The 17,365-nt window shown below is 37.6% G+C and overlaps 1 protein-coding gene across 49 annotated transcripts in view; it reads left to right on the top strand.

The window, feature by feature from the left end:
- The window catches only part of RIMS1 (regulating synaptic membrane exocytosis 1), a 490,270-nt gene extending 473,609 nt beyond the window's left edge, over positions 1-16,661 (top strand). For all 49 annotated transcript variants that reach the window (XM_032409516.1, XM_032409510.1, XM_032409506.1 and 46 more), the window contains 5 exons: positions 6,389-6,527; positions 8,711-8,823; positions 12,590-12,691; positions 13,305-13,444; positions 14,970-16,661. In XM_032409516.1, the coding sequence (XP_032265407.1) occupies positions 6,389-6,527; positions 8,711-8,823; positions 12,590-12,691; positions 13,305-13,444; positions 14,970-15,188 (713 nt within the window). In that variant the 3' untranslated portion in view covers positions 15,189-16,661. The remainder of the gene's footprint in view (positions 1-6,388; positions 6,528-8,710; positions 8,824-12,589; positions 12,692-13,304; positions 13,445-14,969) is intronic.
- Positions 16,662-17,365: the final 704 nt, after the last annotated feature.

Here is a 17,365-nt window from a genome sequence, read left to right as displayed (position 1 = left end):
TAACCGACTGCCTTCGGCTCAGGTCATGATCCCGGAGTCCTGGGATCGAGTCCCACATCGGGCTCCCGGCTCAGCGGGGAGCCTGCTTCTCCCTCTGACCCTATCCCCTCTCATGCTGTTTCTCTCTCTCTCTCTCAAATAAATAAATAAAATCTTTAAAAAAAAAAATTTAAAAATAAAAAAAATAAAAAGATTTTATTTATTTATTTGAGAGAGAGCAAGCGCTCAAGCACTAGCCAGGTGATGGGGGAAGGGTAGAGGGAGAGGGAGAAACAGACTCCCCACTGAGCAGGGAGCCCAATCTGGGGCTCGATTCCCAGGACCCTGGGATCATGACCTGAGCCAAAGGCGGGTGCTTAACTGACTGACCACCCAGACGTCCTGTGCCTATTTCTTACTAAAATTCTAAGTAGTAAACAACACTTTTTTTCTTACTTCTAACACTTTATTCTTCTGATTTCTGCACAATGACACTTAGCTATCTTTCCCCATGCCTTAAAATGTCTTCCTTTGTAGGCTCCTTAAGAGTCTTGACTTTCTTCTGGACCTCTAAATGTGGAAAATAGTCTAGGCTCTATTTTGTCTACTCTTTTTATCTCTATCTATACTTCCTCCCTATTACATTTAGTACTATAGATTTTTAATTCCATCTGTATGCCAATACATCCTGTCTGTCTGTCCATCTAACTACCGACTGACCTATTTCCAACCCTAACCTGTCCCTCGTGGTCATGATCATACGCACACTTCCAACTTTACTGTCCACATAGCTATTTAGGAAGCCCCTCAAACATCCAAGAGAGAACTCACCATTTCCACCACTCACAATGAATTCCTCTTCCTTTTCAGTAAATGACACTACCATTCAACTAGTTATCCTCACTGAAAGCCTGAAAGTGAATGGATATGTTCTTTCTTTCTGAACCACTTAGACATGTAATAGGGCAAATACTGTCAGTTCCATTCAGAATATAACCCAACCTTCCCCTCTTCCCTTATCTCCACCACTACTTCCCTAACCGAAGCCACTGTTTGTCTCTTTGTAGGTAGGAAAGTAGCTCTCCAGTTCTTCTCTGCTTCCACTTCTAGTTCCTACAATGCATTCTCCACACAATAGCTAGAACAATCCTTTGAAAATGTAAATCAGATCATGACCCTTCCCTGTGGCTTCCCATTATACTCAGCACAAAATCCAGGCTATTTTCCAGCAGGTCATGTGCCTCCAGCTCCTTCAGCCTCTCCCACTCCATCTTCTCATCCATCATACTTCAGCTTTTCAGAGCTTTCTCAGACAAGCCAAGGAAGGTCAGTCACTCCTCAGGCTCTTGCACTTGCTCCTTCTGCCTGGATAATACTTCTTTCAGATCTTTGCATGGTTTACATTCTCAGAAGTGGCTTCTGCCCAGTGGATCAAAAATAATTCACTCTACTGGGACAGTCTCTTCTGCTTCGTTTGCTTTTTTCATAATGATTACCAGTTCTAAAATTATAACTTATTTAATTGTTCATTATATGCACTATCCTGTCTTTTTTTTTTTTAAAAGATTTTATTTATTTATTTGAGAGAGAGAGAGAGCACAAGAGGGGGGAGCGGGAGAGGGAGAAGCAGACTCCCCCCTGAGCAGGGAGCCCGATGCGGGACTCGATCCCGGGACTCCAGGATCATGACCTGAGCTGAAGGCAGTCGCTTAACCAACTGAGCCACCCAGGCGCCCCACTATCCTGTCTTAATGACTGTTGTAGCTCCCCCACCTAGAAAAATGCCAATTAGACTATAGGTACTTGCTGCTTAATGAGTATTTACAGAATGAATTAAAACATCAGTGGGGGTGTTTCTAAATATAACATACATCTCTTACTATGAAAAGAGAGAAATAATATGTAAAGATGACACATTCTGAAACATTCTATAAGGGAAAGTTTGTTCTGCCAAAGCAGGGGAAAATAATTGTTCCCAAATGATACGGATTTTACTGATTTTTTCATGTGTTTGTGAATACAGAGTATAAAATGGGCTAGTTTTCTAATCCTTTTGTTCTTCATATAATACTTGGGACAGTGGTTTCAAGTCAAAGGTTTCATGTCATAATTTGATAGGAGACTTCATGTCTTAACCAGGTCAATGATTCTTCAATGGATACAAATAATTGTTAAATAATGGTGATATCACTTAGTGGTTTAATGCATTATATTGAAATTTTTAAAATTCATCTAGGGAACATGTATTTATGCTATAATCACAACATATGTACAGAGATAGATACAGATAATTATATACATTTGTACTTGTATAGAATATATGTGCTTTTAACAAAAATTTTAAATGAATTTGTAAGCCCATATGAGAATGTGTACATGAAATTATCTGTGTAGCTAAACCACTGTTCTGTTTGTAAAATGAGATTAGACTTTGTGTTTTCCTAAACTGTGGTATAAAAGAATGGTCACAAGACTGAGATTCAGAAGATCTAATCCAGCGTCTGCTCACTAGCATGATGTTGAACAAATCATTATACTCACTAGAATATAAATTCCATTAGGACAAGGGATTTTTGTCTACTGCGTTCATTGCTGTATCACCAGCAAGAGACTGGAAGAGACTGGGCTCAGTGTAAGTGCTGAACAAGTATTTGTTGCATGAGTTATACATCTCCAAAATTCGTTTCCACATCTATAAAACAAAGTTCTTTCCAACCCTTGCATTCTAAATAGTATTAAAGCTGTTGTGAATTTAAATATGAATTTAAATCCATAGCTAGAACTCTTTATTCGGTTTTTACCTGGGCCTTTATAAAATTTAGTTCATCAAAGCTCTTTTTTTTTTTTTAAGATTTTTTAAATTTTTTTTTTTATTAGAGAGAGTACAAGCAGGGGGAGCAGCAGAGGGAGAAGGAGAAGCAGGCTCCCCGCTGAGCAGGAAGCCCGATGTGAGGTTCGATCCTAGGACCCCAGGATCATGACCTGAGCTGAAGGCGGACGCTTAACTGTCTGAGCCACCCAGGCGCCCCATCAAAGCTCTTTTCATTGAATATTTATTAACATGAATAAGACAAGAGCTAACTATCAGTGCATATTTGGTGTCTTCAAAAGGACTAAAACTAAAACTTTAAAAATGTATTCAAATTCATAAAATTAAGTAAGTATAAAAGAAAGTGGAATAACCAGCTTCTTAAATGATGTTTTCTCAAAGTGTGTAGCATTTACATTTTGGAAGCTATTAAGTTTTAAAACTGCTTCAAGAATGTTAGGATACCCTGTAAATATACTCTTCTTTAAGAATACTTGATGTCCCAATTAAATAATGCAAACAAATTAACAGACTCTTCACTTTTAATTTTTTCATTCATTGAACAAATATGTAATAAGTAACAACCATGTGAAACCTGTGTTAGGAAGTAGCCTACGTGACGAGCCTACTCTGCCCCTGTCATCTGCCCTGCCAGGGGCACATAGGGCCCTGAGATCTCTGGCCACAGAGCCTTTTGACCAGAGTCAACATCAACGTTGGAAAGACTGCAGAGGAAAGCTGTGCACTACTGAGAAGACAGTGGCCCCCTCCTGACCACCATTACTCAACCTCCCCCCCCAACAATCACCAGGACCAGTCCCCCTACGGGTGTTACTTCCCTGTTCCCTCACAGCCTGTGGCCTCACTTCCTCCAGTCTGATGATTCATGAGACCCTTACCCTTTATAATAAAACCAGGGCTGCTCTACCCTGTCACTCTCTATCCCCCCTTATCCTGCCTGTTTTTTTTTCCATAGCATTTATTACCAAGCATATATTTATTTATTTGTGCATCGCCTTGGTTGTATACACACACTAGAATGTAAGCTCCATGATAGCAGGAAATTTGTCATTCATCAGTACGCCTAGAACAGTGTGTGACACATAGTAGGTGCTTAGTAAATATTTGTTGGGTGGATGGATAAATGAAAAACTGAATGAACAAATAACCTGAACCTCCCCACTACGATCCTCTTAAGTGTTTCTCCTCCAGTTTCCAGCATCACCTCACCGTTTAGATTTAAAGTTTGCCCTCCTTTTTCTAGCTATGATAGTCCTTGTTCTCAGTAAGAATCTGATGTTCCACCCTGGGTTTGTTGCCTCTGCTGCTTTGGGGAAACATCTGCACAACTCTGCTGAGCTCACTTTGGTAATACGTGGCTGGGGCTCGCCTTTACCCCTCAGGTGGAATCTAGCCAGTGTGTGTGCGTGAATGAAGTCTCGCTCTACCACAGTGACTTCATAAAGGAACTACATTTGGGAAGGAGGCACAATATATAAATAACTAAATATATAAATAAAAACAGCACTAGAATGTCCATAAATGAAGTCACTGCCTTCAGTAAGTGTACGAGTTCTACAATGACGAGCCAAATAGGCAAGATAGAGACTAGAAGGGGAAAAGTAGAGACTCCCTGAGCTGTAGTTGGGAAAATGGGTGCATCCCTATGAATGTTGGTAGGAGTGATTTAAATTACTATGTTTCTAAATGGCAATTTAGAAATAGCTATTAAGACAAAACAGATTCCTACCCTTTCACTAGCATTCAACCTCTAGAAATGTGTTCTATAAAAACTCTCCTGTAACAACTGGAAACATTCCAAGTGCTCATCAGTAAGGGGATGGCTTAATTATGACACCACCCAACGGTGCAGTCATTAAAAAACATAGAGACATGTTTGTTTGTATTATAGTAAGTTACATTAAATAGAATGAGGAAAATGTGTGATCTTGTTACTGAGTTGTTACCAATGTTCTAGATACTAGGGATAACAGCAATATTCACAATGTCCCTCTCCTCAAACAGATGAATTCTAATTGAGGAAACAGACAACAAACAAATTGAAGTTTAATGGCAGAGCAGTGCTATAAATCAAGCATGGCAAGGAGATAGAAAGTGATAAGGATCAGAAAAAGCCTCTCTGAGGGGGTGACATTGGCACCGAGACCTGAATACAGTGAGGGAGCAAGGCAAGAAAGTCAGAAGGGAAGGCCAGGAAAACACCCTGAAGCAGCATGTTTGGCGTTATCAAGAAAATGTGGGAAGACCACGTGACTGGAGAGCAAGGACCACGGGGATGAGGAGCAGCATGTGAGATCTGAGAGGTGGCCAGGGACCAGGCATTTTATGGGCCATAGTAACAATTTTGGATTTTCTTTTAGTTTTGATGATAAAGCAGCACAAATCTTGAGCAAGGGAATGACATATTCAGATTTATGTTTCTAAGGAATTGCCATGGCTCTTATGTAGAGAATATTCAGCATTGAGTCCATATAGTATAATCAATTATTTTTTTTATTAGACAATCTACAATAGGATTGCAGTGACCAAAAATGAGAGGAAAACATACAGTCTTTCCTGTGGTTTAATTAGGAGTGTTTTGGGGCACCTGCTTCACAGAGGTTTTATGAGGGTTGAAGAGTTTATAAAGCATTTTCTCATATATTAATGGGGATTAAATGATACTATATGAAAAACTGAAAGAAAACTAGAAATACATATCAAATGTGTAGATGGAAAAACTGTGACAGGTATTAAAAGTCTAAGTGTTTGTCTAACCTTTTGGTATTGTTCTAATCAAATAAGTGTTTTAGAATTTCATTTCCATGCTGTGAATAGAATGTCGGTTAGTGCATCTCAAAGTGGCTTGAAGAAGTTGCTCTGAACTTAGAGTTTATCAAGAAAATGATCAGCCATTATAATTCACAATGCAAAAAGAGACTTCCACCCAAAACTGCCAGTCAGAAGTCATGCAGCTGAGGCAACAAGCATGAGAGAGCTGTAGAGGCTTGGAGTTAAGATAAAACCTGTTCTACTTCCATAGGTATGCTACGTGCCATCTCAAATGAGAATGTGTATGGTAAAGTGTTTCAAAAATCATTAAATAAAATACTACCGTTCCTCTTTATGGGATTGTTGATACATGGCCAGAACTGTGGTATTTTTCATGCTTGGTTCCCTGCACCTTTTCTCCTTTAAAGGACAAGGCCCATTCATTTAGGTCTGTTCCCACACATTTGGAACACTCCAGATGGGGGAAAAACCTTTTAGGTTGTTCAGCATTCTCTTTCCACATAATGCAGCCAGTTTTTTCCCTGCAGTTGATAACTTGAGCAGCCATACTGCAATGAGCTCATGTTGGTTCCCTGAGATTCAGGCAGTCTCTGGGCCTGGGGCAGGGGTCTACCCTCCACTGCTGCCCCTCTGCGCCAAAGCATATGTGGGCAAAGAGATTCAGCGAATCAGATTATTCTCTTAGACTCTCTTTTTCTGAGTAAACTTTTAATTATATGCATAATTGTTTTATTTGCAGAATCAGTCAACATTCGGGGAGAAACGGCCTAAACCAAACTTAGAGTTTCTTTTACTCTCTCTTGTCAGAGTCAGGCCACAAGAAGTTAAAAAGTACCATCCAGAGAAGCACAGAAACAGGAATGGCAGCCGAAATGAGGAAGATGGTAAGGCAACCAAGTCGAGAGTCTACTGACGGCAGCATCAACAGTTACAGCTCCGAGGGAAAGTAAGTGATGGCAGCACCTCTGCGTGGCTTTAGAACCACAGCTTGTGTGGTCGCAGGGAAAATAACAAAGCCACCAGCGGTTACGGCGCCGCTTCTCTATTTAACTAGGAGTTTAACCCTCCATGTTTTAAAACAGCCTTACCTCTTATGATACGTACACAGGGACATACCTCTGCACCTGGTCGCTCAGACCTTTCAGAGGTCTGAAGAAAAGCTGGGTTAACATGAATAAACTGATCTCCATCGTCCAGAAAAGCTCACAATAGTCCATTCCTGGATGTTTTTAGTGTAGAAATGCTACATTTAATGGATTATTTCGGGTGGGGAAACTCATTGGCCCGGTCACCAAAATCTGAATTAAAATTTAGAAGTGAGACTTGATTTCCCATATTCCTACTTTTCTCCAAACGAATTTTTGTTTCTGAGTTGTTGGAAGTCTACCACTCTGATAATAAGCAATTTAAATTTTTTTTTGTTTTTAAAACATCACTAACTCATTTTTATCTTAGGAAAAAAAGCCCAGAATTTATTTTTCTGGTTAAAGAGTTTTAGTTAATTAATCTTTAAAAAATTTAACTAGATTTGTGGTTTGCTTACTTGCTTTTACATATAGATCCTACACAAGAAAAACCCTGCATTTCTCTATGCTTGAGAATTTTTCTGATAAAACCAAACTTTTACTGAGGTTATAGATCTTACAATTAAGTAATTATTATCCTGTAGTGGGTTACTTGGGGATTGACCGTGTACAAATTTTCTATAATTATTCATTTATTGCCATTCAGAAATCTCATTTACCAATCTAATAGTAATAATTTATTTTACTTTACTGGCATTTTTTAAATTTTGTTCAGAAAATGAAATAAAATTATGCCAAGTTATTGTTCATGATGTGCTTTCCCATTCCCGAAACTAGGGTTTATTTGATCAAATGATTGGTATGCATGCTCCCAGCAAGATACAGCTAAGAGCAAAAATCAGCAGGAACGGAAGTTATGGAGATGAACTTGCTGACAAAATTCCAATATTTGATGAAGTATTATAATGCAATGTGCAAATGAAAGACAGGAGACATTATTTTCTGATATAAAACTAATAAATCAAATAATATTTACCTCCACGGTGGATAAGCCACTTAACCTCTTACAGATTGATTTTCATAGTCTCTGGATGCGATCATGGTATGTGCCCTCTCTAATTCCCTTGATTGTGAGGAAGTAATATGTGAGAAAGCACACTGGAAACAATAAGTCCCTATCGAAACGTGCTTATTCAAAAAATGCTCATTGAAGTCCAACTGCGTGGCAGGCATGGTTCTTGTTGCCCAGGATACATCAATAAACAAGAAGAGCATAGTCACTCTCTGCTGGAGCTTACGGCCCAGGGAATTCAGGCAGTCAGGGTGTAGTAAGATATGGACATAGTCTAGGGGCACCTGGGTGGCTCAGTCAGTTAAGCTTCTGCCTTCAGCTCAGGTCATGATCCCAGGACCCTGGGATCAAGTCCCACGTCAGCCTCCCTGCTCAGCGGGGAGGCTGCTTCTCCCTCTCACTCTCCCTCTGTGCTCTCTCTCTCTCTCTCAAATAAACAAATAAAATCTTTGAAAAAAAAAAACGCTTTATTTAAAAAAAAAAGAAATGGGCATAGTCTAATCAATTCTTTTCCATTTGAACTGAATGAAAATCTCAGATAATATAAAAATGTAGTTCATTAAAAAATGAAAAAATTAAGCATTTTTACTTGTAAATAAGAATTTGTACTTTGCTATAACATTTATTGAAGAAATTACCAGGCATTTTTTTAAACTTAGCATTAATGTTACTTAATGTTCATGAACAATTATTTATGTAGAGTTCATGATATAAAAATTTGCATCTTATATGTTATGTCAGCAATATACTTATGTAGGGATTTGTATTTGTAAATGTCCAGAAAACTTAGTATATTAAAAACGACAACTAAGCTCTCCTGAACAGAACATCAACTCTTAACTTGAGAGTTTATTTAGGCCTTTTCTCAATCAGTGCTGTACTTTATATACTTGGTTCAGAGGCAATGAATGCAAAGAATCAATGTAAACTGTCTAATGTTTATAGTTGTGATCAGAACTAGTAGTTAAATGGAAACTAACGAAAAGAATTCTAGGAGATCTAATGTTTTGATTTTTGTCCTTTTACTAATAGCTTAATATTTCCTGGAGTACGACTAGGAGCAGACAGCCAATTCAGTGATTTTCTTGATGGACTGGGACCAGCTCAGCTTGTTGGCCGCCAAACCCTTGCCACCCCTGCAATGGGTAAGAATCATTTTTTTCCACAGGAAAACTGATGTTTCATGATTGACAAGGTCATTTAAAGTATCATAATAGTAATATAAGTGAGAAGCAACATTTTAGCAAGGGTAATTCTGGCTTCAAATGACTATTCTAATTTCTGATGCATGTTTCTCACTTGAGACATTATGCAAAATGAATAAAGTTAGTCATACATCTTTGAATTATCAGAAAACTCCATCAAGATAGAGAGTCTACAATAGATCCAAATGTAGGATAAGGGTAGCATTTCACAGCACATAAAGATGATGGATTATTCAGTAAGGGATGTTGGCAAAACTGTTTTAATAAGCAAAAAAAAAGATAATGAAATTGCCTCCCTACTTCAGAACTTATAAAAATATTTTATACTCAATTATAAAAGAAAACTGGGGTGGAGAAAGACACTAGAAAATACTGAAAACACTTAATTAATGTTTCTGTGCTCTTGGAGTGGGAAAGAACTTTTCAAAGGGTCAAACCAAAGACAGATAAATTGAAAACTTTTACTAGCAAAATATACCTTAAATTAAGTTAAAAGAAAAATGACGAAGGGAGAAATTGACATGTAACAGGTGCAACAGCTATTCCCCTGAAGGACATGAATTTCCATGGAATTCTCAGCAAAATGCATGAAAATAGGTCACCACACAAAGGCACATCATCATCGTGGACTCTCACAGCACCAGAGATTAATAGAAAATCCTACAAGTTTTCTAAGAGGAAAAATAATTCTATACAAAATTATCAAAAGTCAGATTCCCGTCGGACTCCTCAATAATAATACTAGAAGCCAGAAGACTACTTCGTATTACCTTAAAAATTCTGAGTAACAGTTAATTTCCAAGGTATAGTACAATCGCCCTCCAAATTATCAAGTAAGGTTCAGGCTGGAATAAAAACATACTGACAAAGAAAGGTCTCAAAACATTTTCCTCATACACAACTTTGCTCAGGAAGTTACTGGAGGATATACCTCAACAAAATGAACTAAGTGAACTTAAAAAAAATAGGAACTAAAAAAAGAGGAAGAAAAAATCCAGTAAATAAATGTTTCAACACAAGAGAGAAATGGTTGGGATACCCAAGACGATAGTGAAGAAAAATCTAAAGATAACAGTTGCAGCAAGCTTTAAAAGCAATTTGCACTGGGTGTTGTATGCAGCTGATGAATTGTTGAGCTCTACATCTGAGGATATACTATATGTTGGCTAATTGAATTTAAATAAAACAAAATTAAATTAAATTAAGATAAATAAAAGCAATTTGTCCAAATTGCCAGAATCCATAAGATAAAATCTACAGAATACCTAATGTGTTTGATTTTATGGAAGAGGTCAACAACCAGGAGAGAATAAGGGGTTGAACTAATGATATATACACAAAAATTTAGCAGATTCTTTTTAAAAAGACACTTACTTAGTATAGGGAAAAGGAAGAGCTGTCCAAGAAATGAGAAGTAACCATAGTATTCTAGTTCACTCATTTTTTTAAAATTTTATTTTATTATGTTATATTAATCACCATACATTACATCATTAGTTTTTGATGTAGTGTTCCATGATGCATTGTTTGCGTATAATACCCAGTGCTCCATTCAGTACGTGCCCTCTTTAATACCCATCACCAGGCTAACCCATCCCCCCACCCCCCTCCCCTCTAGAACCCTCAGTTTGTTTCTCAGAGTCCATAGTCTCTCATGGTTCGTCTCCCCCTCTGATCCCCCCCTTCATTTTTCCCTTCCTACTATCTTTTTTTTTTTTTTTAACATATAATGTATTATTTGTTTCAGAGGTACAGGTCTGTGATTCAACAGTCTTACACAATTCACAGCGCTTACCATAGCCCATACCCTCCCCAATGTCTATCACCCAGCCACCCCATGCCTCCCACCCCCCACCACTCCAGCAACCCTCAGTTTGTTTCCTGAGATTAAGAATTCCTCATATCAGTGAGATCATATGATACATGCCTTTCTCTGATTGACTTATTTCACTTAGCATAATACCCTCTAGTTCTATCCATGTCGTTGCAAATGGCAAGATTTCGGTTTTTGATGGCTGCATAATATTCCATTGTATATATATATACCACATTTTCTTTATCCATCTTCTTTGGCCATCTTGGCTTTTTCCATAGTTTGGCTATTGTGGACGTTGCTGCTATAAACATTGGGGTGCACGTACCCCTTTGGATTACTACATTAGTTCACTCATTTTTAAGTAATGTTACATAATCATAATTAGATAGTCTAATATTGGGATGACAGAAAGTTTCAAGTATATGGCAGGGGTAGGAAGGCAGTAAGAGATTGAAGTTAGAAGTTAATAATAATATCTAAAACTGAAAAACATAGGAAAATACCTTATAAGTATAGTATTTAGAAATAGGGAGGCAAATGCCAAACAGTAAAAAATAAATCAGGTAAAAATATTGAAAATCTTGAAAGCAGTGACTTTTGGAAGGCAAGAAGTTGAGAGAGAGAATGGAACTCTTTTATACTAATAAGAAGACTTATAGAACAGTTTGACTTTTTAACTATGCATGTATGTGATTAGAACAAAAACAAAAGAGACATCTGGGAGCTGAGTTCCAAAACAGAGTTATAAAACTAATGAATAATCCAGAGCCACAAAGTTGATCAACTGACCTGGCAAATAAAGAGAATTCACAACTGACAAAATGGAGATCATTTAACTAAGAAAAAATTAGAAATAATTACATTTAGCATTTTCAGAAATAAAGTATCATATCAATCAGAAAATGATGAGCACCTTAGTAAAAGGACATGAACAGGCAAAACGTAAGAGGAAGAATACAAACTGAAAATATTTAGAAATATGTTCCGCCTCCCTATTAATCAGAGAGATGCAAATTATCACTTTTTAACCATCAGATTGGTAAAAATTAGACATATTCCTAATACCCCTATTAGTGGGTGTGGAATATGAGAAGACAAATACTTCTGGTGGTAGTACAAACAGGCACAATCTTTCTGAAGGATACTTGGCAATATGCATGGAATTTTTGATTGTCCATTTAATTAGACCCAATAATTTAAAATCTGTGTAAAAATTCTTTATAAAGCTGTTCATTGCAGTGCTATTTATAATAGCAACAACATAGATGACCTATATTTCCATCAACAGGGATCTGGTTAAACAGGTAATGACATGCCCATTCACTGGTCCATATAGTCAATAAATTGAGGATGTATGGTCATGAGATAGATAGATAGATAGATAGATAGATAGATAGATAGATAGATGAAGAAAGGGAGAGAGAGAAGAAGGAATAAAGGGAGTAAAGAAGTTAGTTAAAGAAAGAGAAAGTACTTATGAGGTTGCTGGGATATTCACCAAAATATTAATATTGGTTTTCTCTAGATAATGGAAATACAGATAATTATACTTTTTTACTAAGAAGTATTATATACTAGGTTATATAAAGGATAAGAAATCCTACTAGAGTATAAGAATAACTTAAATACTTCAGTATTACTGTAATTAAGTGATTTATAAACTAATGTGGGACTCTCATAACATGGATTAGTACCCAAAAAATGAAGAGAAACATTTCAAAACCTGATTTGGAGGCAGGAGAAGAAAAGTGGGAGCCAGGGGCTCTAAATATGAGGGTTTTTATCAAAATCATGAAGATCACAATTTGGAATCTGTCGTGTACCTCTATTTCTTTTAACTGTGTGTAACTGCAAAGAAGCTGAGACATTTTCCTTCCTTTCCATTTGCAGGTGACATACAAATTGGAATGGAAGATAAAAAGGGCCAATTAGAAGTCGAAGTTATTAGAGCACGAAGTCTCACACAAAAACCTGGTTCCAAGTCTACACCCGGTAAGGAAAGGTGGTACTGAGTTTGGACAAGAGAATCTGACATAAGCAAAAGAAATCAAAATATTTGCTGCATTCGAATTCTATATGCTCCGTTCTGCATCATCTGATTGATCAAAAAGGCAGTTTTTCTGTATTCTTTGATTCTATAAAAATGGATCTGGGCTTTCCTTGCACCATTATTCTGTCAGAAAGTATAAGGAAGAGTATTATCAAATTAAGAAAAGTTTAGTTATGAGTATTTCTTAGCTTGTGTTGGTTATTTTTTTCCTGTACGCTTACAAATGAAAAGGAATTTTTTTTTTAGTTTTAAGCATAAAAAAGAAACAATGAGCTTTAAGTTCTACACCTGAACTGTGATGCCCGCTCTACCCCAGGTCAGTCAGTCTTGGGTTAATTTTGCGCACATTTACTGGGAATGAGGAAAATGCCAGTAGTGGTAACAGAAGAGCTTTAAGGAAGAGAATTTATGGAGCACCGGAAATTTAAAATGATTTAAATAGTTAACGGGAAACTTTTCACTAAGCATCTCTAATTCTCTAGTAAGGCATTCTCTAATCAAATCAACTTAACTTGAAGGATTAACTTCTTATATGTTAAATATTACTTTGTTCAGCTCCATACGTCAAAGTGTATCTTTTGGAAAACGGGGCCTGTATAGCCAAGAAGAAGACAAGAATTGCACGAAAAACCCTTGATCCTTTGTATCAGCAGTCCCTGGTGTTTGACGAAAGCCCACAGGGTAAAGTTCTTCAGGTCGGTAACAGTGTGACGGTTTACATTGTAATGTCCACATTATCCATATAAACTCTGAGGAGATGGTCAAACATGAGAATAGGTTTCAGTGAGGAGAAATGTAGTGTGACATCCTTGAGTAGAAAAAGACAAATTGTTAACTTACAATATAAACAATATGTAGTAGTAAAAATATCTGATGGATCTAAGGGAAAACACAATTTTTATTTTCTCTCCCTTCTTTTTTTCCTTCTCTCCATCCTCTCCTTCTGCTTTTGCCCTGCTTTCCACACCCCCTCTTCTCCATAGGTAGGTAGGTTGGTAGGGAGGTAGGGAGGGAGACAGATAATCAAGACAAATGATGCTCATGTTTTATTGAGCATTACTGTGTGCCAGACATGGGATACAAAGAGGAAGAAAGGAAAAAAAAGGGGAATAATCAGGACTTGTGAATGTCAGATGCATTGTTAAGAAATTACATACATTACCTCTTTTTTTTAAGATTTATTTATTTTAGAGAGAGCACGTGGCGGGGGCAAGGGGGAGCAGAGGGAGAGAAAATCCCACGCAGACTCCATGCTGAGCGCGGAGCCCGACTCAGGCTCCATCTCATGACCCCAAGACCAAGAGTCAGACGGTCAACCAACTGCACCACCCAGGCGCCCCCATACATCACTTCTTTTAAACATTTTAACTACCATGTGCATAAAATATCATAATCCCCATTTTAAAGATTATGTATGAGGATCACAGAGATTAAATAATTTGGCAAGATTACTCAGTAAATTGAAAAGGCAGGTTTCGCCACTCCTGCGTCTGTAAGCTGGGGAATGAGTTCAGTTGAGAACCGTTACAGATGACCAAAGGATTGGAAAACAGAACCTTAGGAGTAGGAGTAAGTGTAATGGAATGCTTCTCTGACACCAGGAGGAGCTGACCCAGATTGTGCTAACTGCCCGTAAACTCTCTGACTTACTAATCATTTGATCAAATCAGAATTGTCAGGCAAATGCTCAAAAGGCAATGTGTGCTTACAATTATTTTTCAACCTGTCCCTTCACTAACAAGTACATAGTATAAAAGAAATGTAATGCATGTTCTCATTCTTTATACATACTTCATCGTATACACACTTTACCGTACACTGAATTACGTTGTTTTGCCCTGCTAACTTGCACAAATTTTAATTTTTATATCTTTATGGTACTGCACATCACTTACAAGATAGTAGTTACTAAAGAAGGTATTGAATTCGCATATAAACAAACTTGTATGTTTATTTCTTTAACATGGTTTATGTAGCTAATCCCCCTCATTGACTAGGGAAACATTACCTGCACTCTATCAGATCTAAAAATTCTTGGGAAGTGTCTCTTTGAGCACCTTAGTGTTAGTATCTTTCTATCGGTTCTACCTCCTTGGTGTCCGTTATATTCATTTCCTCCGCTTCCCTGACTGGCCCACTTTTACAGAATAGTTGCTTTCAACTCTTCAAATGTGAAAGAAAGAGACGTTCAAGTTTTATTGCGTTTCTCTGTCTCTGCAGGTGATTGTGTGGGGGGACTATGGCAGAATGGACCATAAATGCTTTATGGGTGTGGCTCAGATCTTGTTGGAAGAACTCGATCTATCCAGTATGGTAATCGGATGGTACAAGTTATTCCCACCATCATCCCTGGTGGATCCCACACTCACTCCCCTAACCCGCCGGGCTTCCCAGTCATCTCTGGAAAGTTCAACTGGGCCTCCCTGCATCCGCTCATAGTGAACTCATACCAGAGTCATTCCAGTGAAACTCTACCTTTCAGGATAATAATCTGAACCAGATATTTCATGATCAAAAGCATTGTTGGAGACAGACAATCAACTTGTGTTTTGCCTGTAGTAGTTTTTCAATAATATGTCCCACTTGTCGTTTAAAACCTGGCTTCATATGACAGAACAAGGCAGTTTATCAAATTACAGTAAGAGTCAACATGCTAGTGAGAGTCACTGATGCTTCTGACAAACAGAAAAAGAGGAAACTTCAAATCCACACACACACACACACACATACACACACACAGGCACACACACACCCCAAATTGAACAAACTGGAAACTCTCACTCTGAAAAGTTGTATTTTACACATTTCTGCACAAACCACAAGCAGTGTTATTTCCCTGGTGTTTGAAAAGTTGTGTTCTTCTGTGTGTTTTTTTTGTGTGTTGTTTGATGGGTTTTGGTTTCTTGATTTGTTTTATTTTTCACTGTATTTGTTATTTCCACTATTTTTGGATATGTCATGACAGGCCTCATGATGCTTACAAAGACCCTTCCTTTCTTTTCCCAAAAGCACCAAAAAAGGGCTGAAACAGTCTCTGTGGCATCTCCCCAAAGTGTGCAACTACCAGGCAAGATGAGGCCAATGAAGGGTTTCACTGGCTTTCATTTTATAATCCTTCAGTCTTATGTGCGGAAACCCAGAAAACAAAAAGTTATCTTCTGGAACAAATAATCACAGAATCACTTTTTTTAAATGAAAAATAATCTGTTTGTGTTCTAAAAAGTTAATTTATTTTTTCCATTGTTTTTCATGGAAGACTTTTAAAGAAGTCAATCTGCAACTAATGCTGGGAACTAAAACTAACCGCATAATTGTACTTTGGAAACACTCCTTGTAATAACTTTTTCTTCCTGATATCCCCCCATAAAAGTATATGCTCGTGTGTATAAAACATACTTTTGACTTCCCAAAATGGTGACTAGAAACAGATTTGAGCCTAAGACACTTTCAGCTATGCCCAGGCTTCTCGGCCATGTCTCAGTGTAGACACACCCATCTGCCCTGGAAAGAGCATGGTATGAGCTGTCCAGTATTGCACTGGAAATTCCAGCTGAAATATTCTGCACTAAAGTAATGTTTTTATCCAATTTTAATTTACATTTCTTTGAGACTGATGCAAGCACAAAGCTTGATTTTTTAATGCAAAGTATCTTACTTTGGGGGGTGGGGAATAAAACAAAGTCAACTTTCAACTTGCATTTTCTTCATCTGAGTTTTTCTTGGCCTTGAATTTCCCTTGTGACATTCTGTATACGTGCTACAAAGTGCAGACTCTGCGAGTGCACTGGTATGTTCTCCCTCCTTTTATGAGTCACTCAATTTTTGTGATCACACAAATAGAGCAGCATGACTTGGAACTGTTCAAAGCTGCATGCACGTTTTGTTAAAAAAAAAAAAAAGTAAAAAAGAAAAGAAAAAATGAAAAAAACCACAAAAGGTTATTTAATAATGTATGTTAGTTCCACATTAGGCCAGCTTGTATGTTGCATGTACTTGTACAGTTTGCTCGTTAATTACTATACTGAAATAACCAAGAAATCTAAGCCATCCGTTTTTGTTACAGACATTTTGCAGGTTTTAGCCAGACTCCGTCTATGAGTTTGGGGTGAAATGTCTATAGATGGACTTTATTTTTTACCCTCTGGAAAACGTGATGTAGTATGGACCAAATTCCTTCTAATTAATATTTTGGTGTAGATTCCTCCCGTGGGGCTGCACCACATGTAGACACTGTGTACACACTAGGTTTTAATCCATAGACATACTGCCTGCACCCAGTGAATTACTTATTATTATTTACACATGCCAGAATTACCTGCCCATCATTCCACAGGGCACAGATTGACCACTACTCACCATGCTGAGCAGGAAGAACTGAAGCATTGGTGCACTTCTACTAGATTCCGTTCTGTCTTAGTGGCCAACAATCAACTAATTATAATTGGGTAGTATCTTTCTATTTTGACCACTTGTCTTAACACTCCCCTGTGCTTTTAAAATGAACAACTCATGTATGTAAACATGTTTAATAAAATCTACTTTTCATGTCAGTTGGTAGCCATCTGTGTTCTATGTTTTGCCAGATTTTCATTGTGGGTTCTATGGTGCAAAATGGG

This window comes from Phoca vitulina, unplaced genomic scaffold (assembly GCF_004348235.1).
Source record: "Phoca vitulina isolate PV1807 unplaced genomic scaffold, GSC_HSeal_1.0 scaffold11, whole genome shotgun sequence".
Classification (NCBI taxonomy): domain Eukaryota; kingdom Metazoa; phylum Chordata; class Mammalia; order Carnivora; family Phocidae; genus Phoca; species Phoca vitulina.
The sequence above is the reverse complement of the archived record's forward strand: the minus strand, read 5'-3'. Positions and strand labels throughout refer to the sequence as shown.